The sequence below is a fragment of the Diadema antillarum genome, unplaced genomic scaffold (assembly GCF_040938485.1).
Source record: "Diadema antillarum isolate AM-2024a unplaced genomic scaffold, OU_Dant_1.0 scf00000088, whole genome shotgun sequence".
Lineage (NCBI taxonomy): Eukaryota > Metazoa > Echinodermata > Echinoidea > Diadematoida > Diadematidae > Diadema > Diadema antillarum.
In genome coordinates this window covers 927,885-955,491 of record NW_027270977.1, presented here as the reverse complement: position 1 = coordinate 955,491, position 27,607 = coordinate 927,885, and the positions used below count along the sequence as shown (strand labels likewise).

The 27,607-nt window shown below is 40.5% G+C and overlaps 1 protein-coding gene across 1 annotated transcript in view; it reads left to right on the top strand.

Moving 5' to 3' along the window:
- Nucleotides 1-27,607, top strand: part of LOC139718102 (protein FAM135A-like) — a 60,066-nt gene that overhangs the window by 15,507 nt on the left and 16,952 nt on the right. Inside the window, exons 3-9 of the mRNA XM_071629593.1 lie at nt 980-1,059; nt 18,126-18,268; nt 22,192-22,262; nt 23,116-23,289; nt 23,843-23,975; nt 25,234-25,387; nt 26,521-26,570. Coding sequence (XP_071485694.1) covers nt 980-1,059; nt 18,126-18,268; nt 22,192-22,262; nt 23,116-23,289; nt 23,843-23,975; nt 25,234-25,387; nt 26,521-26,570 — 805 coding nt within the window. The remainder of the gene's footprint in view (nt 1-979; nt 1,060-18,125; nt 18,269-22,191; nt 22,263-23,115; nt 23,290-23,842; nt 23,976-25,233; nt 25,388-26,520; nt 26,571-27,607) is intronic.

The window sequence follows — 27,607 nt, the reverse complement described above, 5'->3', positions numbered from 1 at the left end:
GTGATTTTTTCTGTCCGTCCCGTCGCGCTACTAAAATTTGTTGTTGCCATGGAAACAAAACAGATGCTGATCTTGTCCATCGTGCAGTGTGATGTCTTCATGTAAGCTTAACACATTTGTAGTAATAAATGGCTGCTAACACTTAAACTTTTTTTGTTTTAAATAAAAAACCCATTCAATTTCCGTCCCGTCACGCTCCCTTGATTTTTGGATCAGACCCAGGGGTATTATGCACTGAGCAAGTACTGGTACACATACAACTGACGTGAAAGCATTTATAAGATAAAATCTGTTAGACTAATTAAAATTCTAGGCCACCTAACCGGCATGACTGAGATTGCTGAGAGTAAATTCCAGGCTATTACATCAGTTGGAATAATTTGTGCCTAATTCAGCTTTGACGTCGTACCGGTACATTTATGTGCCGATGGTAATCAAATTATTCCTATACAAGAGAAAGTCCACTCTAATAGCAAATCACGTTTGAATAAAAGTACAGTACAGGGAATATAAAGTTTTGTATAATATCATTTTGTTTTTTCAAAGCAATAATCAAACTTTGCAATCACTTTCCATATATAGGCCTACAATGTATGTGTCACAGTGTGTTTTTACAGATCAGGTTATACATGTAATAGCATCGTTGCCTTACAACTCATGCATCATTTCTGTCTCTTTTGGTAAAAATATTTCAGCAATCATTTTTGTGTTCAGTGGTTTTTGCAGACTGTAGCTCCTTCATTCATTTCAACTCGAGAGAATTGTGATGAAAAGAAATGCATTTCTTCCCTGTGAGACCATTTCTAAAATGGGAATTATTGTAAAAGATTTTTCTGCCAGCCAGAGTAGAAAATGCAAGATGATAAATGTTGATTTTACTCCACAAGCGCATTCAAGATCCAGAATCACTAAGTGCATTCACTGTTAATACCATTTTCACTTTTGACCTTTCTTGTCTCTGGTTGTGTCTCTCGTGCAGATTCTACAACTTGCAGACGTACATCAAGGTACCGCCAAAAGCACCGCTAAGATGTGAGGTCTCGCTGCCGCGGCAACCAGGTGAGGCTATCAAAATGAAGATGAGAGTGTGAATAAAGATGTGGGGAGGTGTTTGTTGTACAGACCTAGTCTTGTCTGAAAGCTCATCTAGTATTTATGAGCATGAAATGAAGCGATGCAGTAATTGGTGGCAATGGAATAGAATATGAAATGTCAAATGAGACTTTCACAACAACAAAAAAAAGACTTAGTTTGGCATTTCTGTATCTACAACTGTAGTATCTATAGACAGAAGGTGCATTCGCATTAAAATTAAGGTAGGAGTATTACGTTGTAAATACCATGACAGTAATTTTTGGACATCGTTTTTATTGGCAAAAATACCAGGGTACTGTAAAACGAGAAATGTTAACATGCATTTTAATATCACGAATTTCGCGAGCGCCAACATTCGCGAAATTAAAATACACGTGAAAGTTTTTCCCTACACAATATGCATTGGATGCCAGTGGCAATTCGTGAAAATGTCGTGCTGCGAGAAAGGCTGTCGGCTCCAATTCGCGAAATTTTCATGCCGCGAATATATCGTGTTTTACAGTACGTAACAGATACTGTGGTAATTTAAACTCATTTATGTAATGCCATGATATTTCTGGTATAAAGCATCGTTCACGCACATATCATCACAAGAAATTTGTCATCAGATTTGCTGGTCACGTGAGAACAACAAGATGCTGTAATTGCTCTTTCATGACATAATTCACATTCAAATCTCATGAGCATTTATTTCATTCGAAGTGTGAATTAACACCCTCTGGTACTGTACAGTGCACTCCTGTTGAAACAACAAACATGGTTACAGCAGAATTTTTGTTACGATGAAGTAAGATTCATATCCTGAAATTAGGGTTTGCTATTTAGGTTTGATGAAATTTCAATACATCAACAGAAAACCGCCCGTCCCGAGGACTTTGATAAAAACAGGAGTTGCCTTTATTTTATGGTTGTATTTGCATTCACATTGCAAAATACAGTGCGTATTTCACTGTGACTGTGAATACAAACTTATTGTACACCTTCTTGAGAGTAAGGTACAATTGTATACTTGCAGCGATCAAAAGAGATTATGGTCATGTGACCAGTGTGTACTTTGAGATGTCTGCGCATGAGTTTTAAAAGCTGACTTCCAAACTTATACAGTGTGTTGATAATTACGTAATCCTCAGAGTTTGTCTGACTTGGGGACTTCCCCCATTTGCTGCATTGTACACAGGTGTACATGTATGTTACACTGCCCTCATAGTGCATGTCAAATCTATTGTGTAATTGATTGAAAACCGGAAGTGCTGTAAAAAGGGCTGGTTTTTTTTTTTTTTGTGGGGGGGGGGGTTCAGTCAGTGCATAATCATTCTGTGCACATTTTTCAAAGCAAGGAACCATCTGTTGTAGTATTAGCCTTGTCAGACTTACAAATATGTAGCAACAACTGATTGCACAGTTTGCTGGGTTACCGGTAATACAAGGCTGCCAACTCTCACGCATTGAGCGTGAGACTCACGCATTGAGCGTGAGACTCACACATTTTTTGATTCTATTGATCTCACCCATTTTGACTCCTAAATTATAGCATTGGCCTATGGGAGTCTCACTCTCAACTAGTTTCCAGAGTTGGCAGCCCTGTAATACCAAACACTTCCATAGACTTGCCCTGATGGTAATTAGGGCAAGATCCCTGTCAGCCTTTGTCAAAGGTTGTCCCGCTACAGTGAGCGCAAGTGGAGTAAGGAGAAGGTCGTTACGCAAAACTAGTCAAGCCACCGGCCAGAGATAACTGTACGTCCAAATTTCTACACTACTGAATTTAAATTATTACCAAACTTGCCTACGGCATTGGATTAAACTGTTACGACCAAAATCACTCTGAGAATGATCGCACAAAAGAAACAATCAACTGATGTTCAGGCGGTTTATTAACAGTGATATTGTGGGTACAGACTGGTAATCAGCATCACATCAGTACAACAATGATCAAAAGAAACAGTTATAAATCGGTAGTGGAATCACTTACACGTATTAAATAATCCTTTGAAAGTGTCCAAATACGATGTTCGATGCACAGACGAATGATCCTTGACGCACTGATGAATGATTCCTCCGACGTAACTCCAGAGGCGCAGGTTACGATAGTCCACGGTATAGATCCGGGGTAAAATCCACGATATATGTCCACGGCGAAACGTGCAGATTCCAAACGATGTGACGACCACGTCCAGTTGATGCGTTGAATAATGATTCACTTAATATTGTCCAGCTAGGAATCCAGCCCGTCACAGCTTTTCCGTAGTAATGTCCGTTGACACAAAAATGGTGTCTATCCCCAATGAAGGCAAATTAATCATCTGCAGGCAAAATGTCTCCCAGGCCAAGTATCTTCACAAACATAACAGGTCAGCAGGTAACACAGGACTGACTATAACAAGTCGCTTCAGAGCCAGAAGTGACGTAACTCTCAGAGCAGAGGTGTTGGGTACTCTGCCTACTGCAGAATTCCTCTGGCTTATATACTATCCATTCACCCCCTTCTAGCACATTCTATAACTCTCTCCAACCTACTAGCCAGTCCAAGTTCCAGGAAACCTGGATGACTCACTGCCTAACTATGTACAAAACATCATTACCAAGAATAACTACCAATCACATTGGGCTACAGGGACAGTGCCTCACTCAGCCAAATATGTAAGCACTTCCCAGAAAATTCTGGAAAGGGTGAAATCATTCTAGATTGAGTGAGTTATAATGTATTTCCTCTTACATGCATGTACTGTGTAGTTACATTGTATACCACCTAGAAAATTCTCCACTGATCTGGTCAGCCTGTATGTACTATATCTATACCACATAGAATGTTCTCCATTAATCTGGTCCACCTGTGTACATACACATTAAAACAGCCAGGCATACAGTACATCATACATGTACGTGTACATAACTACTAGTGTGTACATTTGTGACAAAACAAAAACCACAACCAGTCAACAGAGTGCCATCTGAAGAAGCTCTTTCATTCATACATGTACATATTTTGCACTCAGGGTCAATGGTCACACCAAGTAATTTCATTAGTCAAAGTGACTAAGTGAATTATTCAGTAGGAGTGGTGCATACAGTCTGTCCATATCATGAATAATATTAATAATCACAATCACAGCTCTCAAAAGGCCCTTGCACCAATGTGCGCTCGGCTCTCTAGCTTTCTACTCACAACTGTCAGTACTGTCAACATAGCAGAGTGAGCGCCTTTGTAACTATTGCTATTTTAATTTGCTTTTTACATTTTCATCTTCTTCTTAAAAACCCCAGACGGATTTTCACCAAACTTGACAGGTACAACTTTTAGTATCCCTCCGAGGGAGATAGGATCTTGATTTGGTCAAGTGGGCACCATGCCCCCCCCCCCCCCCCGCCCACATTGAGGAATATTTATACCCCCGCCAAACGAAGTTTGAAGGGGGTATATAGGAATCAGCGGACGGTCGGGCGGACGGTCGGTCGGGCGGTCGGTCGGGCGGGCGGTCGGTCGGGCGGTCGGTCCGTTGCAAATCTTGCGTCGCGAACTACTTCCTCAGTTTTCAACCGATTCCCATAAAACTTGGCACAGATGTGTGCCTTGGGTTGTAGATGTGCAAGACGTATTTTTTGACAGTACCCAAAAGTACGTTGCCATGGTAACGGCATATTATGGGCAAAAATGGGTACAAATCTTGCGTCGCGAACTCCTCCCACAGTTTTTTGTCCCCGCCGAACGAGTTCGAGCAGGGGACTATGAAACAGGCTCCGTACGTGTGTGTGTCCGTGTGTCCGTCCGTCCGTGTGTCCGTGTGTCCGTGTGTGCGTCCGTGTGTGATCAAAATCTTCAATTTGCTACTTCTCTGTCATTTATGAGCCAATTTTGATTCTGTTTGCTTTATATGATAGCACTACATGGGAGCTTTGAAACTTCTACACAGAATTTCAGTAGTGACCTTTGACCTTGACCTTTGACCTATATTGTACATTTTGCTACAAAATGCTACTCCTTCGCCATTTCTAACCCGATTTCGATTCCGTTTGCTTTATGTGATGGCACTAGGTGAGGGCTTCAAAACTTGTACACAGAATTTTGACCTTTGACTTCTTTGACCTTTGACCTTGATTTTTGACCTGTATTGTACATTTTGCTACAAAATGCTACTCCTTCGCCATTTCTAACCCGATTTCGATTCCGTTTGCTTTATGTGATGGCACTAGGTGAGGGCTTCAAAACTTCTACACAGAATTTTGACCTTTGACTTCTTTGACCTTTGACCTTGATTTTTTGACCTATATTGTACATTTTGCTACAAAATGCTACTCCGCCATTTCTAACCCGATTTCGATTCCGTTTGCTTTATGTGATGGCACTAGGTGAGGGCTTCAAAACTTCTACACAGAATTTTGACCTTTGACTTCTTTGACCTTTGACCTTGATTTTTGACCTATATTGTACATTTTGCTACGAAATGCTACTCCTTCGCCATTTTTAACCCGATTTCGATTCCGTTTGCTTTATATGATGGCACTAGGTGAGGGCTTCAAAACTTCTACACAGAATTTTGACCTTTGACTTCTTTGACCTTTGACCTTGATTTTTGACCTATATTGTGCATTTTGCTACAGAATGCTACTCCTTCGCCATTTCTAACCCGATTTCGATTCCGTTTGCTTTATGTGATAGCACTAGGTGAGGGCTTCAAAACTTGTACACAGAATTTTGACCTTTGTCTTCTTTGACCTTTGACCTTGATTTTTGACCTATATTGTACATTGGCTACAAAATGCTACTCCTTCGCCATTTCTAACCCAATTTCGATTCCATTTGCTTTATGTGATGGCACTAGGTGAGGGCTTCAAAACTTCTACACAGAATTTTGACCTTTGACTTCTTTGACCTTTGACCTTGATTTTTTACCTATATTGCACATTTTGTTACAAAATGCTACTTCCGGCGGGGACATATGTTACGCACCGCGTAATTTCTACTTTTCCTTGTTGATCAATTTTTATGAAATTAGGTACAGATGTTCATCTGAATATGTTAATGTGCAAGACACATATTTCCGCAGTGGCAAAAAGTGCGTTGCCATGGTAACGGCATGTTATTGGTAAAATATAGGGCAAAATGCTTCATGGCAAAACTGCTTCATCAGTGTTCTTCCAATTCTCATGGAATTCATATTGAATGTTTGTCTTCGAATATAGGTCAGCATGACACATTTCTTGACAGTGACAAAAAGTATGTTGCCATGGTAACAGCTCACATATTATGAGCCAAAATGATGGAAAATTTTGTGTTGCAAACTACTTCCTCAGTTTTTGCCCAATTTCCATGAAACTTGGTACAGATGTGTGCCTTTGGTTGTAGATGTGCAAGACGCATTTTTTGACAGTACCCGAAAGTACGTTGCCATGGTAACGGCATATTAATGGCAGAAGATCAAGGAAAGATCTTGCGGATTCAACTACTTCCTCAGTTTTTTGACCAAAGCTTATGAAATGTTGTTTTGACCAAAGCTTATGAAATGTTGTTTGGCGGGGGTATAACCAGTCGCTGTAGCGACATTTCTAGTTATCTTCTTCTCTAGAACCAGAACTAGATCAAAGTTTAAATACTATGGGTAAGTACATATTGATGTCTGTAGTTTCAAGTTTCATGGCAGATATGAAGGGGGGGGGGTCCAAGTTGGACCCTAAATTTTACATTTTTTTATCTTCTTGAAAACCCCATGACGGATTTTCACCAAACTTGACAGATGTAGCATCCCTAGGGGGATAGGATCTCAATTTGTTCAAATGGGCATCATGCTCCCCATGGGGACCCAAACCCCTCAAAATTATGGAATCTTTAAAAATCTTCTACAGAAATAGAAGCGATAGAGTAAAGTTGCTATACACTGTAATTTAAAAGTCTGTAAACATGTGTAGAAGGTGAACTTGCATTACTCAGGTGAGCACGAGACCCGCTGATCTCGTTTAATTTCTTTTTAAGCTCACCTGAGCCAAATGACTCAAGTGAGCTATAGGCCTATACAATGTAGTATGTATTGCAGTCATTTGCTAGCTGGCGTCTGGCGTCTATCATGCAGTGTGCGTCATCTTCTTTTTGAAAACAAGCTTCTCAAATTTGAGCAAACTTAGCAGGAATTATCCATGGGGGAGAAGATCATAGTTTGAGCAAATGATGGTGATGCTTCCCTCGGGGGCTGTTAGGGCTAGGTCAAAACACCACCCAAAACAAATTCATAATTTCTTGACAAAAAAGGGGGGAATGAATTTTGACCAAACTTTAAATAGCAGAAATCATCACAGGAGGAAGGGAATTATAGTTTGAACAAGTAGTGTTGATTGCCACTGGGGCTGGCTGGGGTTGGGGGAGGGGGTTGAGGACTAGCCCACATACTGTAAAATGAGGAATGTTCGTTTGCATTTTAATTTCGCGAATTTCGCGAGCGCCAAAATTCGCGAAATTAAAATGAACGCGAAAGTTCTTGTCTACACTATAACATGCATTGAATGCCAGTGGCAATTCGTGAAAATTTCATGCCGCTAAAAAGGCCGTCGGCTCCAATTCGCAAAAATTTCATGCCGCGAATATATATCATGTTTTACAGTACTCCACATTAGGAGGGAGTTGCCCAAGGGGCCTGAAGCAACACAAAAGCCTCACCCAACCTGATGAACATACAGCAATCAAAGCTAAAATCCATGCAACTATTAAAGTTTTCATCAACCCTTTCATTGCGTACATACCGTGTGTACGTATATCCCCATGCAAAGTAATATTAAGATACTGCTACATGCACATACAATGTATTACATATCAAGGTACATTTTCTTTAAAAACTGTTCCTTTCTAGATCAGACTACAATGTAGCGTAACAATATCAGAAAATCCTCTTTTGCATATTGTATTAAACACAGTCACAGGTCAGTTGATTGAGCAATTTCTGAAATTGCCAGAGTTGATTGTCATATAATTATCTGTCTTTCTGTCACAGAAAATTTGATGACCCAAATACATCAGAATCATTGATATTCTATTTTCCCAGTTGGTATTGTGTGGTACACAGTACCACCCTGCTGCCAATATCTATTCATGACTACCAAGAAATCAGTATTTCATTCATCTCAGTAAATAGGTCAAACCAATCAGCTTTTACTGGGGCAGTACAGATGAAAGTAATTTGATATAATTTTCAAATGTGCCAATGCCTGAAGTTGGCTATAAAGATATTCATATTAAATTGTAAAGTTCCCAACACCTATATCTCTCTATTGAAGCATAATCAGTATAGTCTATGATATAAACTGAAAGTTGGAAAAGGGGATGAGAAGAAAACTTTCCTTCTATCCTCCCTGGGCCCTGTTTTATAAAGAGTTAAAATTAATTGTATAGTTGATTTCAACAGTAAGTCTATGGCAGCCTGTGTAGTAAGGAAATTTAAAATCGATTTTATCTTTTGATAAAATGGGGCCCTGGTTAGAATGTAGCCTTCGTGTCTTACTTTCTTTCAGTCCATCTACTATGGTATCTTCCTTTGTTCCATGTTACTTTGTAGCTCTCCGTCGGTCCATCTACTTTTTTGTTTAATCCATCTACTTGATATCTTCTTTAATACCAGTCCATCGACTTTGTATCTTTCCTTTAATCAATCTGCTTTGTATCTTTCCATCTGTCCATCCATTAGAACTTCCCTTCAGTCAGTCTTCCGTATTTAAAGGACAAGTTCACCTTCATAGACATGTGGATGGAAAGAATGCAGCAATATTAATAGAACACATCGGCAAGAGTTTGAGGAAAATCGGACAATCCGTTTAAAAGTTATGAATTTTTGAAGTTTCTGCTCAGTAACTGCTGGATGAGAAGACTACTACAGCTTGTGATGTCACATGTGTACAATGATATAAAGAAAATATGAAGAAAATTCTACATTAATTTTCACTTTTCTCACGTAAAAAAAGAACACTTGACTTCCCTCTTTCAGAAGGTAAGGGGTAATAATATTACCCTTAACATATGTAATACATACTATGTCAGTGACGAGTCGAGGAAATGTGCACTTTTTTCAAAAAGTAAGATTTTGTGAAATTCTCTTTATATTTTCCTTATAGTGTTGTACGCATGTGACATCGTACGCTGTAGTACTGTAGTCTTCTCTTCCAGCAGTGACTGTGCAGATACTTCAAAAAATTCGTAACTTTTGAACGGATTGTCCGATTTTCCCCAAACTTTCACTGAAGTGTTCTACTATAATTGCTGCATTCACTCAATCCACATGTAAATGAAGGTCAACTTGTCCTTTAAAATTTCTTTCACTCCATCCAACTGTATCTTTCCATTGGCAGACCTCTCAACCATTCTGAAACTGGAGGAAAGAATTTTAATTTTCACGGTTCCCACTTCTTGTTTCAATAGGACTTCCCAAGTTTTCTTGTTAAATTTACTAACATACTCTATGAATGGGGACTGCCCTTTCTTTCCTATTTTTTGAACCAAATCATCCACTGTTTTTTCATTCATAAAGGTTGGGAGGTCTGCATTGGTCCATGTAAGTTTCTTTCTCTCTATCTAGTATGCATCTCTTTATTTTAGTCTATTTATTCCAGATGTACAGCTGTATCTTTCCTCCACTCCACATTCAAAGAAGCATTTCCTTTCTTTCATTTGTTTATTCATTTTAGTTTATTTAAATTCTTAAGCAAATGCTCGTATAGTCTATTGTTTGGTCATGTAGATATTCTGCTAGCACTTTCAATTTTGGAAATGATGTGAACAATACACAACATGTGTATTGTCCTTGAAAGTGTAATTACCAAATATATTGTTTAATACAATATTTTCGCGAATTGGAGCCGACTGCCTTTTTTGCGGCATGAAATTTTCTTGAGTTACCACTAACATTCAATGCGTATAGTGTAGACAAGAACTTTCACATCATATTTTAATTTTGTAAATCTTGGCTCTCACAAAATTTGCGAAATAAAAATGCACGTGAACATTCCTCATTTTACAGTAAGTTTTAGGATGTGATCAACAGAAGTCTTAACACATATTATCACAAGTAAATGAAAGAAGATATAACAATGTACAAGAAGTAAAAAGGATTAACTAATGATTTCCGTATTAGGGCATATGTTTTAAATTTATTTACGGTAAGAAAAAGGGTCAACTCTAGAGCCGGTTGTCCCTCATAAAAGTGGTACTCATGTCAAAGCATTTCATTTCGTCAGGTTATTTCACCAGACTGAGGGTAATATTGCCAGCATACGCTGTATATATACAGAAGTGATATGGTATGGAAATTATAAAATGTCCAAAGGGATATCTTCCCACCCTCTGTTGAAGTGAATTTTCATTTACAGTCAAACCTGTCTATAGCGGCCACCCAAGGGATACGGAAAAAGTGGCCGTTATAGACAGGTGGCCGCTATAGACAGGTAATCCAACTTTGTGTGCATTGCCTACATGTACATGTATCATTGTTGTATTTATGTGTGTACGTATGCACACGTGTGTATCATGCGTAGAACAATGCCGGTGTTTATGAAATTGTTGCACAGTACACTAGATGTAGCATGTGCACAGTCATGAATTAGTGCATTATTGTGACTGAATAAGTGATGAATGCAACGGTGGCGATCACTGAATGTTGCCCAGAAATGACTGGCACGGCTAAAAAGCAGAAAAACACGCTGAATTATCAGCTCGGCTACGGCTCCATCGGGTTTTTGGCCGCTATAGACAGGTTAAAATCTACCGCGGGAAACAAAATTTGTGGCCGCTGGCCGCGTTAGACAGGTGGCCGCTATACACAGGGTCTTTAACATGGCTTTTCTCTCGGGGGGATTTTTCAGTGGCCGCTATAGACAGGTGGCCGCTATAGAGAGGTGGCCGCTAAGGCAGGTTTGACTGTATATGTATAGGATGCCATTCTTTGCAAATTGCACTATCACTCTGGCTGTTATGGGTTGCATTGTGTCTCTGTCAAGTACGCACTGGTCTCTTTTTCCTGACCCAGCGCAGTGAATCTCATTTACTCTTGATGTAATATACTCGGTATTCAAAAAAAAAGAGAGAAAAAAAAAAAGTGTAAATGCATCAAGGATTCTGGGAGAGAGCTCTCAGAGAATTTGTGCTACCGCTTCGACAAGCTCTTCTCCCCCGGATGGACTATATTTGGCTCACTCACAGATAAAATAGACCTTTCTATCTTCTCTCTCTCCCTCTCCCTTTTGGTCCACCTCCTATTGTAATCCTTCTCTTGCACATTACGGTACAAATTTCGACTGAAAAAAAAAAAATGGTGCTGACTTTATATAACACAGAAAATACGTGTATATCAATATGTTGCATGCTCTTTCTATGCATTCTCTGTCTTTCTCTCTCTCTCTCTCTCTCTCTCTCTCACACTTTCTTTCTTTCTTTCTTTCTTTCTTTCCTTCCCCTTTCATATAAAAAATTCCAAGTCTTTCCATTTTCATCTCTGCTCATGGGCAGTCTATGCTTATTTCTATTCCTTTTTCATCCACCTCTGGTATTCAAAGAAATTTCTCCTTTCCCTGTTTGAACCCCCCCCCCCCCCCTCTCCGAAGTCATCTCAGAGATAAACATGTATATCTACCTCCTTTTAGTACTGTATACGCCAAATATTTCGCGAGGTTTATATTTGTGTGACTTTCGCGAGTCAGATGATATTCGCAAATTTAAAAACACAAAAATATTGAACTTCTCATCTGGACATGTGACATGCCTGTATACTTTTCTGCATTCAGTGCTGTGCCCCACAAGTGCAAATCTAACCACTCGCAAAATTATTGCGAATTCCCGATTCGTGAAAAATTAGACGCGCCATTTGATAAAGTACTTTTGAGTACTATAGAGAACATATTATGTTCTCATACCTCTTCACATACCTGTTCTGTTCCCTATGTCAGTATGAGGACAAGCTGATTTTGCTATAACAGGCATTTCCCATGGACATATTTGCCGAGTATACACAAGACTAGTTTTCAGTGGCTTAAAATATCTGTTTGTGTCTTATTCCTTTCCGGTCTCTCATTCTTTTTCTGCTCCATCTCTCGTGGGAAATTCAATACTGTGAATTCATGGGGGATTTTTTTCACTGCGACTTTGATTACAAACTCTTGAATGTTGACAAGATGTTTTTGAAACTGCCCGAGGCCAGGATTTTGCAAGTCTGTTATTTTTTCCTACTGGGAAGGGAAATGTGTGGGTTTTTTTTTTTTCATTGGTGTTTAAATTGTGTCCGACTCTATGTTTGGGTCTTCTACTGACAAAAGCAATCAGAGTATAAAAGCTTTTTTGCAGTTAGCTCTAATAAGTTCATAAAAAATTCAGGTTGAATGGCGCAAGTATCATGATAACCCATCAAGCATTCATGCTATACTCATGCAGCAGTGAATGACCGATTGTAGTATAGAATTGCCACCAATACACTGCATAGTGTCTGAGTCAGGAAGAATCAATGGATTGATAATCTCTATAATAGAAAGATTAAACGAGAACTTACCTGTTCGAAGCTTTAATCTCGATTCTATTAAGTAATAGGAGGGTGATATTACGTCAGGAGAGAGCCCGCCATGTGTGCATGCGCAGTAGAACCAATTTTCGAAGAGTGAAAAATGGATTGTCACTAGATGAAAGATAACGGGAACTTGCAATCCTGTTCGAAACAAAGCCGACTTACACTCCTGTTAGAACAGCAGGGTGGGTGTGGAGGGGACGTAATATCACCCTCCTATAGCTTAATAGAATCGAGATTAAAGCTTCGAACAGGTAAGTTCTCGTTTAATCTTTCTATTCTATTGCGTAATACTCGTTAGATATTACGTCAGGAGACTTTAAAGCCTGTGACGATACATTTTTCCCCCAGACGTAACATAAATGTTATGTGAATAATTGAAGCACCTACCAAGAGGTCATTAGTTTTCTGCTACACGAGTGACAGCCTGCGAAAAGCTCATTTTGGCGTCTTTTGGTTTATTGTAGAAACGTCGAAACGTTCGTTCGTTTGACCATCCAGCCTGTTCAAGTACTGCAGTCACTGGTACATCACCCCTGGTTGCGGCTGAAGTTGATGCTGCTCGAGTGCTATGCGCTTTGTACTTATCAGTGTTGATACCTGCTGATGTAAGCACTTCCTTCAGCCAACGAGCAATAGTTTGTGATGATACCCTTTTGTGGGGTTTCTTGTAGCTGATGAATAGCTGTCGTTCATCCCCCCTGAGCATACTTGTTCTCTCAATATACTCTCTGAGGTACCTTACTACGCATAGGCGTCTGTCTGGAGGATAAGATTCCAGGGTAACCGAAAACCCAACATTCCCTGGTCGGTTCTGCTTGATCAGTTTTTCAAAGTGAAAGGTAATTGAATTGTTTCTCAATTGCAAATGATCAAGATCCATGAATTTCAGAGACTGAATCCTTTGCGCTGAAGTCAAAGCAATGATCATGCACAGTTTTAATGTTAATTTCTTCATAGACAGCGACTTTGCTGGTGACATAATACGCAACAATCTAAAAACAGGACCAACATCCCAGATTTCTTTGTATCTGGGCAAGGGAGTCCGTAGGTGAAAAACTCCTTTCAGGAACCGACAGACTAAGGGATGTGTACCAACTGTACACGAAGCGTCATTTAGTGTCAAGAAAGATGATAAAGCACTGCGAGCTTGGTTTATGGTGCTGTAAGCTGCATTTTCCACATGATAGAGTTTACTGAGGAATTTGAGGACATCCGTAACATCCGCATAGTAGCAGTTGATATTGTTCTCACGGCAAAACTGGTACCATTTTTTAATGTAGATATTGTATTGCGCCTTGGTGGAATCTCTCCAAGAAGCGGCCATGATGTTAATGATGTCCCTCGAAATTCCTTGGTGCTCTAGTGGTGTGCACAAAGCCTGCAACAAAGAAGATCAAGAGTTGCATGTAAGGGATGAGGTGTGTTCGAATTTGGGAGTGTTAGGAGTGTCTTGCTCCTATGAAGCAACATAGGTTTCCCAATTGTCATTTCTCGCAAGAGGGGAAACCATGCTTGACTGGGCCAGTTGGGTACAATGATTAATCCATCTGCATTATCCTCCCTTATTTTTTGCAGGCATTTTGCAATCAGACAAAATGGGGGAAATGCATAGAATTTCAATCCATTCCAATTGAGAGTGAATGCATCGACTGACACTGCTTCTGGGTCAGGCAACCATGAAACATAATTCTGTACTTGCTTATTCAGTCTAGATGCGAATAAATCAATTATTTCAGGTTCTCCAAATCTAGCAGTGATGGATTGAAAAATGTCCCTGTCAAGCATCCATTCTGTCCGGTCATCAAACTTTCTAGACAAGCGATCTGCTTCTTCGTTTAGTTTGCCTGGCAAATGTGATGCCGTTACCCACACATTGTGATCAATACACCACATCCAAATGTCTCTCGCAATGTTATTACATTCCACTGATTTCATTCCTCCCATATTGTTTATGTAGGAAACTGCAGTGGTGTTATCTGTGCGGATGAGAATGTGCTCATCGTAAGCTCTACTACATAGTGATTGCAGCCCAAATTTTACGGCTAGCAGTTCAAGATAATTTATCTTACTGTCTTTGACATATCTTAACTCCTCTTCATTCCACCTAACCCCTGTGGAATTGTGTAGGTTAGTGGCACCCCAACCACTACCACTTGCGTCTGTACGAATTTCAACAGACGGATTGGGTCTTCTTAGTGGCATGAATGCCGACTGGACATTGGAAACCCACCAAATGAGTTCTTGTTTAGATTCATGTGATAATGACATTCTCCTGTCAAAGTGACCTCTGTGCAATCTTAAGGCAACAACTTTCTCTTTCTCTGTGGCCCTATAAAACAAAGGCCCATACTGGACTGCTGGCGTGGCTGCCACCAGCTTTCCGATCACTTTGGCAACTTGCCTAATTGTAGTGCTTGGGGACAATCTGAGCTCTGAGCAGAGCGTCTTAATTTCATGCATTTTTGCCTCTGGCAATCGAAGAGTCATGTCTTCCGAGTTCAAGATAAAGCCCAAAAATTGGATCACTTTTTGTGGCTGTAGTACAGACTTGTCTGGGTGTACTAGAAATCCTAGGCTTTCTAAGCCCTGAGTGACTGCTTTAACAGAGTTCTTTGTCTGTTCTACTGTGTCCCCAATAATGAGTGTATCATCTAGATAACAAACCACAGTGTGGCCTTGCTGCCTTAACATTGCCAAGAGAGGTTTCAACAATTTCGTGAATAATCGAGGAGCAGTGCTCAAGCCATTAGGCAGGGCCTTATATTGCCAATACTGGCCTTCCCAAACAAATTTGAAGAATTTTCTGTGAGATGGGTGGATGGGGACTGCATAATATGCATCCTGGAGGTCGACTGATGCCATGTAGGCATTTCTTGACAAGAGCTGTGAGGCAGTATGGATATTTTCCATTTTGAAATGTTGGTAAGGTAAATACTTATTCAGATCTGTTAAATCTAGTATGAGGCGTGTACCTCCATTTTTCTTAGGTCTAGAGAAAATATTAGAGACAAAGTCTCCTGTTTCTCTGGAGCATTTTTCAATGACCCCTTTTTCAGACAGTTTATTAATCTCAATGGATAGAGCTCTTCTATCAGTTTCAGAAAGCCTGTAGCTTCTTGGGGGTTTGTTTCTGGATGGTGGCAACGTGGCCGCAAATTCTAGTTTGTAACCATTTATGACCTCTAAAATAGATGGGTCAGATGTAACAGCTCGCCAATTATCCTGAAAGGCATACAGTCGACCTCCAACTTTGGGAGAATCATGAGGGGTTTCTAGAGTTATTTCATCTCTCACCTCTGTAAGGCTTAGCGTTTCCGTTGTGTGTGAGGCGCTGGAGGCAGTGGCTTCTTGTTGCCTTGTGGTTGGCTCTGGCGGTACTGCCTCGGGTTCCGCTCTAAAAAAGGCCGGTCACCAGTACCAGAAAAAGGCCGAGTCGCAGTGGCAGGGGCACGAGATCTGGACCAGCCTGCTTCCTTGTAGCTTCGGTGGGTAGCACTAGCGAACCCCGGCGAGGGCCTGAATCCCCTGTAGGGATGTGGGCTTGAGTAGCTCTTTCTTTGTCCCTTCATCACCCCTGCCGTAACTTTCTGTTCTTCCATAAGGTCCTTAACCTTCTTGCTGAGGTTGTCGCCAAACAGTAGTTTGTTGGTAGTACCAACCATATTCTCTGGCTTGCACAGCCTGGCACATCTCGAGTCTAGGTCTGGTTTGATTAGCTCACGTCGTAAGCAATTCAACTCAAAAGAAGAACTGCAAAGTAGGGCCAGCGCATCTTGTTGTGGGTCCGTGATGTTGCCCGATGGAAGCGAACGGACAAAGGCATTAATGCCCTTTGTCATCGATTTCTGAATTTTTTGTAGTTTCAAGTCTCTTGACTTTGTATGTGTCGGAAGATTGTCCCAAATGAAGGGATTCACTTTTGGGGAATCCATAGCTTGGCAGTTACTGGGCAGAGCATATTTAGCTGCTGTCTCCTCTAGTGCTTTGTTTTCCAGTTGATGTGTGAGCAAATATGTAGCTGACTGAGCAATTTCTTCTTCTATCGGTTCCCCGATATCTGCGTTCACTGCGAACTTCGCCGCAATATGTGGCACTTCGTCTGGCATGATTGGGTAGCGTTCCTCGTCATCCGCGATTGAATGCGTTTGCCCCATACCGCCGCCCGTGTATTCACAATGTTCGCCACTGTATGGCTGCTGTGTACTCGTATGTGTATACATATCATCGGTAGTGTGTGCAGCCCGTGGCTGCGGTGTAACTGCAGACGGATGCAATACTCCTGTAGAGTTTGCAGTACGATTTTCGGCCGGTAATCGCTGAATAACCGACTCCAGCAAGTCTTCCAATTTACTCAGTCTAGTGTTCACATCGGAGCTTGTCGATGACTGGGTTTTTGCGGGATTTGTAGGTTTGCTCTTCTTTACTTGTGCTGTGCGCTGAGCAGGTTTCGATTTCCCGCCATCTTGTGTAGCCATAGGGGCACACAGCTCTGTGAGCTTCCCCTGTACGGCGGCTGGTTGTCCGCCCGTGGCGGCGTGTGAAGCTGCCGTGGGCTCACGTGGAGCGGCAGCGCGAAATTTTTCTTTCATCGAGATCGGCGGAACCGATGAATCCATGATTTGATACTCGAAACTGTTTGTCTGCCCGATTGCAGGGTACAGTTCTAGTGTCTTGAAGCAATTTTACCCCAAAACACATTCACTAGATAGGCAAAATCCGAAAGAAAAAAGCCAGAAAAACGGAGGGATAAAATCCTACGTCCGAATCTCAGCATGCACGATGACGTATTGGTTCTACTGCGCATGCACACATGGCGGGCTCTCTCCTGACGTAATATCTAACGAGTATTACGCAATAGAATGGGTTTCATTGATGTGTTTATCCTTCTCTTCTTCACTTTTTAATCTGTGTATAATGTGTTTGTTTGTTTGTATGTGTGTTTTCAACCACTAGTAAAGCCGGTCTATTTCATGGATTAAACCCATGTTTCTCAACCTTTTTTTTTCAGCCCAAGGCCCACATTGGCTTCTACAAATTATTTGGAGGCCCACAGTATAATAGATCTATCAAATGTGAATTTTTTGTAGTTCATTTTTTTTAATTGACAGTGTGGGCACCTTCAAGAGCTTTGCAGCCCACTGGTTGAGAAGTAGGGCATTAGACTATATGATATGTTGTACTGGAGACTGTATCTCAGTACAGTATATTTATATGACTTTTTTTCAATTAATGATAATTATTCATTGAGGAATTTACACTGTCTTTTTAACAGCATCATCATAGCCACAGTTATGACATGTGTGAGATTAACTTAGACAGGGTAATCTGAATATTTAAACAATAATTTTGCTATAACTGCACAATAATCGTGATACGTGCACACAGCACATGTAGAGGCTGTGCGAAATTTTTCTATATCATAATTATGTGATAATATCCACCAAAAAGTTTGTTCATTACCTTCTCTCCCCATCCTCTTGTTTCTCCTCCTCCTCCCTTCTTTAGCCGTGGAGCTGGTGGCTCCGCCCTGCATCGCCCAGGACAACACGGCTGTCTCCACCACCTTCCAGATCCTGTACAAGAAGGAAGAGGTTCAGCTTGACGACCTCATTCTCTTCAAGGTGTCCCTCCTGGTCGACAGCACCAAGGTACGTGGGTGAATTTTTAGGGCTCTTAGTGGGTGAATTTTATGGGGTGGTAGTGGGTGAATTTTGGGGGTCGGTAGTGACGTGTATTTTTTTTTTTGGGGGGGGGGGAGGGGAGGTGTTGTGTCTCACATCATGCTGTCCCCTATCCCAAAAGGTAAAAAATACTGTCTCCCTTGGAAAGAATCAAGTAGGTCTCTTGTACCCTGTTTTGAATCCCCTTTACCCAGAGGACCTCTAGAGGGCATGCCAGATGTCAACGGGCAGTAGAACTGGGGTAACCCAGCAGGGGGTTAAGAGCGACCCCCTTCTATAGTTCTTGGTCATCTAGCATGAAGTCAGAGTATGGCAATATTTTTCTATGGAAATCAGTGGCCATGCATGTCTCCTTGAGAGAGGTGGGCAGGTTTAGTGCACACATGTACAATGCATACTAGTGCAGTGGACAATGCAGGTCACTGTAAGTGTGTATCGTGTCTACCCCATGACTGTATGGCCCGAATGCACGAAGGTGGTACAAATGAAACCATGGTTTAAACCATGGACAAAAACCATGGAGCGCCAAGTGTCGCACGGAATATTTCGTTGCGAAATTGGTCATTTCGTCGACAAAATTACCTTTCGTTAATGAAATTATCATTTCGTGGACGAAATGTTCATTATAAGTTACAAAATGTTGTCATTTTGTTACAAAATAAACATTTCATCGACGAAATGACTGATTTCGTAACGAAACATTCCATGTGACACTTGGCGCTCCATGGTTTAAACCATGGTTTCATTTGTACTAACCATCGTGAATTCGGGCCCATGAGTTCCCTTGTCTGAGGTAGCCTCCAGAGGTTACCTCAGGCTTGTGCTCTGGAGACCGTCTAGCATGACATTTACCTCAGACTCGTGCTTTTCCTTTTGTGCCATGTCCGTTTGGAGTCCCAGGTGTCTGTGATAAACACAGCACAACCTCTGGAGGTTGTGAAAGAATGATGTGTTTTGCATAATTTTTCAGATGGATTACTAGACCAAGCTCAGCAGTGTGTCCCAATCTTGAGCAACTCGAGTCCCACATGAAAATTCGCTTACTTTTTTTTGTGGAGATCAGTATTTCTATTAAAGAAAAGCTCAGTCAGTTGTGTCCCTCTTGAGGTTTAGTTTCTTTAGTCATTCTCCATTCCGTTTGTTTTCAGGGAGAGAGAGGTTACATGGTAATTTGTGCTACAAAGTGAAATAAAAAATGAATAGTTGTTTTAGATATTACAATTGTATGTCCAGGTGCCCAAGTTCTTAAACAAGGACGGAGATTTATTCTGCATGATCAATCTTTAATCCAGTCATTTCCACAGGTAAATCAGTCAAATTATAATTTATGCCAGGGTCTCCTTCAGCATCCACTTTTACACGGCACTGGCATCATGCAACGTCCGATAGTAAAGCTCGGCTTGACATGGCCTGTGTACGGGCAAGTTTAATTACCATTAAATGCTTTTCGGTCGGAGGTGCAATTTGTGATGAGAACACATCGTTCTTGGCCTCTTCTCGTATTGATGAGAGATGAAGCCAGTGTTGAAGATAGAGAAGAAAGGAAAACAACAACAACAACAAGAGAGTAATTACCATCAACGACTGGAGGCCATGTGTACTCCTGGGTGATGGGTGTGTGTGTGAGGATATGACTCATGTTTTCTTTATTATATGCCTAAAGCCATAGCAGTCTTTGCTCCCGTAGGGAAAGTTGTGTAACTCAAAGGTTTAGTCTTTATTCAGGCTTTCCCTGTATGATGTGAGCAGAGTGATCATTTCCACTGGCTGTGAACGATACTTGGTTGTCCCCGTTTGTGACTTGACCTCGCCGGGGATCTCTTCTGATGGGGCAGTTGATGTTGTGGGTACTTTCATCCATCAGTCAATATTTTCTATGCAGTGATTTGGTATAGAGTATGAGATTGGGGGTCTGTATTCACAGACTAGTACATGCTCATCATCCAAAGCTCATTGCCTTGATCTTGATAGGCTGTGGTCCTCAATGTCCCATCTGTGGCCCCACCCCCAATTTATTCGATCTTCACCATTGCTCATTTTCTCTATTTCTGGTATTGGGGTACGGTGGCCCCCAGCTTCATTTGGAGGGGTTGGGAAGCAAACTTTTTTTCCCTCCCATTTAAGCAAGGCTCCTGCTGGAATGGTGCAAATGATCGGATGTTGGGAACGTGTGACCGCCAGCACAACGTCACCCTGTCTGTTGTGTAGTCCAACAAATTACTGGTAATCGGCAGAGTCTATCAGGGATTGGTTAGAAAAGAACATTTATTGCAAGGAAAGGAAATCCCTGTAATTATTCCTCTGGATTTTCAGTCAGCATGCTTGCAGACATTACTGAGGGACATTAAATTAGAAGTGTTTCGGCCACAATATCTCCCACTTGAATGGGTTTTGGTTAAGACTAAGTAGGGAAATAACTCATAAAAACTTTATGACAGTGAATTTTGTTGCACTTAACCCTATCTAGGCCGCTATCGCGAAAAGCTATCGCCGCGACGTTTCATGACTTTTTTCTTTCGAGTCTCCTGCACCTTTTGACAACAAATTTGCAATGCCCGGGCGTGCGGTTCCGAAGTTGCGCATGAATATGTACATGCACGTCAGACCAAAAATTGCTCAAAAACGTGAATTTGTGTACAATTTCAACGCAAACTGTGCTTACAGGCAAATTTCGTAGAAGCAGTTATGTTTGGGTTTTATTGATTAAAATCAATTAATAACATATTTTCTTGTTCAGAACAATGTCATGGACAAATTTCATCGAAAAAACAATGAAAAACAAAGTCGAAAAACAGAAATACATAAGAAATTCAAAGAACAATGAAATACTTTAAGAAATTTTTCTGATGCCACAATTTTTTTTTCTCTTACATTTTGTAAGAACACTAAAAAGAATATTTACACAAAAAATGTGCTTGTTTTGAGCTTTATCTAGTGATGTATACCAAATTGTCTGATTTCTTGCATCATTATGCATGAATTAGCTTAAGTTTCTAATAGCATAAATGATACTTTTTTGAAAAATTTAACCTCATGGTACAATTGTACTTTTGGTTACGTCATTGGCAATGTGTGTACCAATTTTCATCGCGATCACGTGGTCGACGGCCGAGATCCCCCCCCCCCGGCTCTACCATCTACCTAAATAGCCCAGCCTACAATGTAGTTAGGGTTGAAGCAGGGAGGTGGGAAGTCCACCTCCCTGGTTAAAGCAATGCTTCCGTTGTAGCCATACCCAATTATTGGCTGAGCATAGAACATGGAAGTTACATGAATTCAGGCAAGGAGCCAAGATTCACGAAATTAAAATTGCACACAAAAGTTCTTATCTGTACATTTATGTATTGAATGGCAGTGTCAACTCGCTAAAATTTCATGCCGCGAAAAAACAAAAACAAAAACAAACAAAAACAAAGCCATTGGGTCAAGTTCTCACAAATTTCACACTGAGAATATTTTTGGTTACGAATTACATTATTAGGATTTTAGGCATGGCAGGGAACATATAGAAATACTAATCAGTCCAAATAATATGAAATGCTACCAAGGGTCTTATAAGCTCCTCCCATAAAATCATATGTATCCAATGACATATAGATCCAAAACCAAATAATATTGTATAATAGATAATTGTGTCCGCTAGAATATCTGCACCTGTAATGCAATTATACTGATTGTTGAAATTGTTGAAAGAGAATGTATAAACCAGATTGGTTTGTTCATAAAGAGTGATGGAATAAGACTGGAAATGAATAGTGTGATAAAGCAGAAGTGTTTATAAATAGTGTCTTAGAAGATGGTCTATGATATAGTGCTGGTTTAAATACAGTTGTAGAAGACACGATCGATTTGTATTCTCTTTACCTTTGGCCATCTTTTGGCTGTTTCAGATCGAGGACTGCATAAGAAATGCCAACATACAGCTGGGCATAGAACTCCACTATGGGACCAGCGAACAGCCGTGAGTATAGCCACTGCACAAAGTGTTTGTGTGGATGTGTGTTGTGGATTGGAGCCGAAAAGGGAATCAGTTTGTGCAAGAAACTGACTTGATTTCCCAGAGAATGGGTCTTCAAGAAATCTCTTTCCAATGAGAGTATGTACACTATCCCCCCCCCCCACACACACACACACTTTGAAATACAAACACACACATACAACTGTATGCCAAGTGTATTCACTGTACAATCACATGCAAACTTGCGAACTCCCTATATGTTAGAAACACTTGCACACTCACATTTAAAAGCACAATTTAACATGGCTTTGAAACACACAAGATATAGTTCACATTTTTCACTCCAGACTGTGCAACCAAAATGCAAGAAATCTACAGTTGTACCAAACCAAGTGCCCAATTTCCCATTAAAGCAAGGTACTTCAGTCACTGTGGATGTGCAGTACAAATAGTGTTGATACTGTAGGCAGCTTATAAGCCATAGAAGTTTTTTCCATACCCTATTTGATTTCATATGCATTTAAATAGTACAATTGTTTATATGCAGTAGTACAATTCTATTTACATTTCATAGGAAGTATCTACAGACCAGTCTTTGTCCAAGGACATTTTAAGATCCATGTTGAATAGCAGACCACTTCTCAATCGCCCCCCCCCCCCCAAAAAAAAACATGACTCCAAACATGTTAATGGTGATGATACAGTACATGTACAAGCTATCATATGTCCTGTGTTCAAGCTGTTTTGTGTTCCAGATACATTGTTGTAGTTGCGACTTGCATTTTCTACAAATGCATAGTATGCAAGTACTTGTAAAAGGCAAGAAGTCTGAAATTATCATTTCTTCATTGCCTAGGCCCGTGGTTCCTGCAGCCTTGGAACTTGTCAGTAGCCGGACGCTGCAGCTGCATCTGGGCCTGCCCACCGGTCTGCACAGCCACATCCCGGTCCTCTTCGACTACTTCCATCTGTCCGCTGTTTCCATGACGATACATGGCACCATCACGAGTCTACATCAAGCCACATTTAGGTGATGCTCAAAGCCAGTCTTTGTGTAATTTTTTTTTTTGCTTGTCTTTGTTTTGTCTAGTAATGCCTGTAACTCATTACATAGTAGAAGTGATATGGGACACTTTGCTAATTAGTACTGCTCTACATATAATTAATTTAATATGTGGCCATATTCAGTGACATTGTGACTAAAACAACTTACGTGTAATTATCATTGTAGAGTTCAGCATCTACAATGTACTACCTTTTATCTATCTGTCGTATCTATCTATCTATCTCTTTATCTATCTATGATCTATCTATCTTTCTACATCTATCTGTCTTCTCCTGTGTGCCAATTTACTTTATATTTGTCTCTTATTTCATCCGTCTATTAACTTACAAACATGTACTTGTCCGTACATCTGTCAAACTGAAGACATTTTAATTAAGCTCTCTTTCTTCTTCCTTTCAGAATCTGTTTCCCTATTTATATTTTATCTATCTAGCCATCTATCTTTCTGTCTATTACATTCAGTTTGAAAAGAGTTTGTTAAAAAGATCCAAGATGCAATTTTTTATTTTTCATGCAGTGTACCAAGAGCGCCCAAAGCTGGATGGTTAAACAAAATTTCAGGGAGCAACTCTCCAGCCCGCCAGGCCCCCATTCCAACCCTGGAATGTGTGCTGTTCGGAAACCAGACACGCCCACCTGTCAGCGCCAATGTGAGTCTCAAGTTACATTCACACGCAGTTGCCAAACTTGAAGTTTAGGTCGAAAACTTAACTGTCAATGATTAGCTCCACTCGTGAATTCATGATGTGGGTCCACATGCACACCTAAGCTTTAAGATACAACTTACGAGCGAATCCCGCTCGATGATTATACCGTAAGTGCAGAGTCTTCGCTATGACCTTATGCCCATACAAACAAAAGCACAGCTGGAGGTTGACCCAGAAGTGAACGAGAAGCGAGGGGCGCGCTAACTCACAAGCTTGTTGATTATTGTGTCCACACGGAATGAAACTACGAGTGGGGACCCTCCGTGGCTCACAGATAGAGTGTAAACCGTAAAGTATCTTGTGGTTCTAACCATTGACTAAACGTTAAGATTGCTAACTTTTGAGTGCGTCCACACGGCGCTAAACTACAAGCTAATCATCGAGAGTTAATTTTCTACCTAAACTTAAAGTTTAGGAACAGCGTGTGAACCTACCTTCAGTTTGCAGGCTTTGGATCACACACCACAAGCACCTGCACACACTGATCCTTGTACAAATATTTGCATTGCTATCACCAGGGAAAATTGCCGCATGGTTATTCATCCACCTGTTCATGTCTTATACCAGTAGTCTGTAGATGGACTGGTATAATCAACGCTTTCCTCACAAGATTCTGAAATTCTAATTTTTTTCTGCTTGCCCACCAGCTTGTTTCAGACAGTGAGTGAACTTATGCCTATCATACTGTATCCTCTGTATGTAAGCAAGGTGCTACATATTGTAGTGCTTGCCCGATTGCCCTTGGCAAGTGGAAATCAAAGTTGGGTAAGCGTTTTGGAACAATGAGAAACAAATCTTTTCCTGAATTAAGCAACCAAATAGTTTTAGAGCCACCTTTTTCACTTGTCCCCCTTCAAACCCACTAAGCCAACCGTACAGAAGCCCCAAGATGATTGTTCGATGATGCAACAAACATTTATTTTATTTCAACAACTTTCCAACACTTCCATGGAGAAGCCACAGTGCAATTCAACACCAAAACTTTAGGCCATATCTTTGCAAATTGGTCATTTTGCAAAGAACAGTCAACGTGCAAAATTCCCCCCCCCCCCAAAAAAAAAAATAAATAAATAAATAAATAAATAAATAAATAAATAAATAAAATTAAAAAAATAAAAAAATAAAAAAAAATATGGCATGCACCATATTCATATTTTGAAGCAGGAACACACTTCCAAGCCTTTTCTCTCCTGATGCCCAGGTTGAAAAGTATACTGTGGCAGCCAGCATACTTGCGCATGCCTACCACATATACCGCAGCATCTGCACAACGTTGCTGCGACTTCGGACAGGCCTCTGTAACAGCTTCAATGAGTTCATCGTGCTACTGCCACCGAATCAACAATTCTGTATGGGTGAGTATGGCATCAAGGACCTTTTGCGCTCCTGTCTTTCTCATCTTAACCTATTGAAGACTATTACCCGGGAAGGTGTCAATGGGAAATGCTTGTTATAGTGAAATCAGCTCATCTTCAATGGGTTAACCAACGTGTTTTCTTCCCTCATCTCTTTTTCCTCTTCTTCCTCTTCTTACATCACTCACAAGTCTTTTACTCCTCATCCCTGCCCTCTACCTCCAAGTGTTTTTTTTTTTCATGTTCTCCTCCCCCTCCCCCTTCTCCTCTTCCCCCTTCCTTCCTTCCCCCTTCTCCCTCCTTTCCCCTCCCCCCTGTCATCTATCTCCAAGTTGTTTTTTTATCTCCTCCTCCTCTGCCTTTTCTAAATCCTTCTTTTACCCCCTGTCTTTGTCCTTACCTTCTTGTTTCCTGTTGTCACCCTCTCATATTTCCCCATCTCTTCTTTCAGTCCTCATGCTATTCCTCCTTATCTTCTTCCTCATCCCCTTGATCATCTTCAACCTTCGCATCTCTCTCTTTACCCTACTTTTCTTTATCATCCAGTCTTCTTCCGTGCCAAGCTTTTAAAGTGTCTTTTCTTAGGGTTAGTATTTAGGAATTTCATCGTCGGCTTTTTTTTTTCTTCTTCTTCTTTTTTTTGAGGGGGGGGGGGGGAGCTTCATGGCTCCAGCCCTCACAAGGACCACCATCATTGTTCCTTGTAAAACAATTTTTGGCATCTAGTGAGACGTACCAGTGGTTTCTTTCCTTGCACTCATGTCATACCACTTTCAGCCATTTTGGGTGTCAGCCTGTTGACCAAAGTAGATTTTATATTGTGATATAGATTTGTTGTCAAAACCAAAGTGTCTTCCGTCTCGTCAGATTATTGAAAGAGAGAAATGATAAAAAGAGCTCAGTAAACTATCTTGTTAATGTAATAATGCATTTTACATCAGAGCTTTTATAGTGATAGACATCCTTTGGCCATTAAACTCCACTCTTCAGATGTGACAACGATGTAAGATAAGAAATCAGGTTTTCCTTCTGTGCATTTCAGGTTTTGTTTAAATCTTATAGCATGAGCAGTAGTTGATCTGCCTTGGAATACTGATGTAAGTTTTCATTTCTTTTTTTTTTTTTGGTTTCAGAGCCCTTCAACGACAAGGAGAGGTTAGAGGTCATGTGTGAGGTCATAAGGGTAAGTTCCACTTCAGTGCTCTTTTCAAATACAGCTTGTTTATTGTTGTTGTTTTTCATGGGGAAATAATGTATGAATATTAAAAAAGAAAGAAAGCAGAAGTAACCATGGGAGACAGTTTTGTTTGTTGCACTGCCACTAAGACAGAGGTCATTCGGTCAAAGGTCATTATAGAGTCAGAAATGACCTGTAGTCACATTTTAAATGCTGCATTGGTTTGTTAGTGTAGGCAATCAAACTTTATACCTGAAACTACTGCAAAAGTAGAAATGGTTGCGGCGAGGAAATTGTCACACATGTTGCGCAACATGAAAGTAGCACAAAAATAAGAGTGGGAATATATTATGGAATGAAAACCATGTGAAACTCATTTTACCTGACTGAGTTTGGAAAACTCCTACCGAAAGTTTCCGCCTACAGTTAATGGGATCAAAGATATTTTAATGTAAATATGACAGAATTCAATAGCACTCCCTCTGTGACAATGGTGCAGTCTTTACACAGGGGATATGAATTGCTGCCTGGATACCTGTTTCTTGATCATAAGTGTTCTGTCATATGCTAATTTTTTGGTGAGTATGAAAGTAAAAACCTTATCATAGATAAATCAGGTGCTAAATGTGGAACAGTATGTGTATTCCTGATTTTTTTCTTTTGCTATTTTTTGCAAAGTGTTGTTTAAGATAAATTCACTTGTTGTCTTTGGTATTACATAGCTTTTTAAAGATAAAAGGTTGGGAAATATCAGCTCACATGTCTCAAAAGATCACTGTGACTGTTCTTAGTCTCATAGATGGCATACAACAGCAATGGATCAAGTTTGGAACTGTGTAAACAATGGCTTGTTTAGAGTAAAATTGTGTTTTTGAATAGCCTCCAGACAAAGTTTGTTTATTTGGGAAAAGAGATGAGTCAAAAATGGGCAATTCATCTTGAGACGCTAACTTTTAAGTTACAATGTAAGCTAACTCTTTTTCTGTGACCTATGCATGAATGGCAGTTTTTTTCATAATGAAGAACCTGTGAATTGGGTTGTA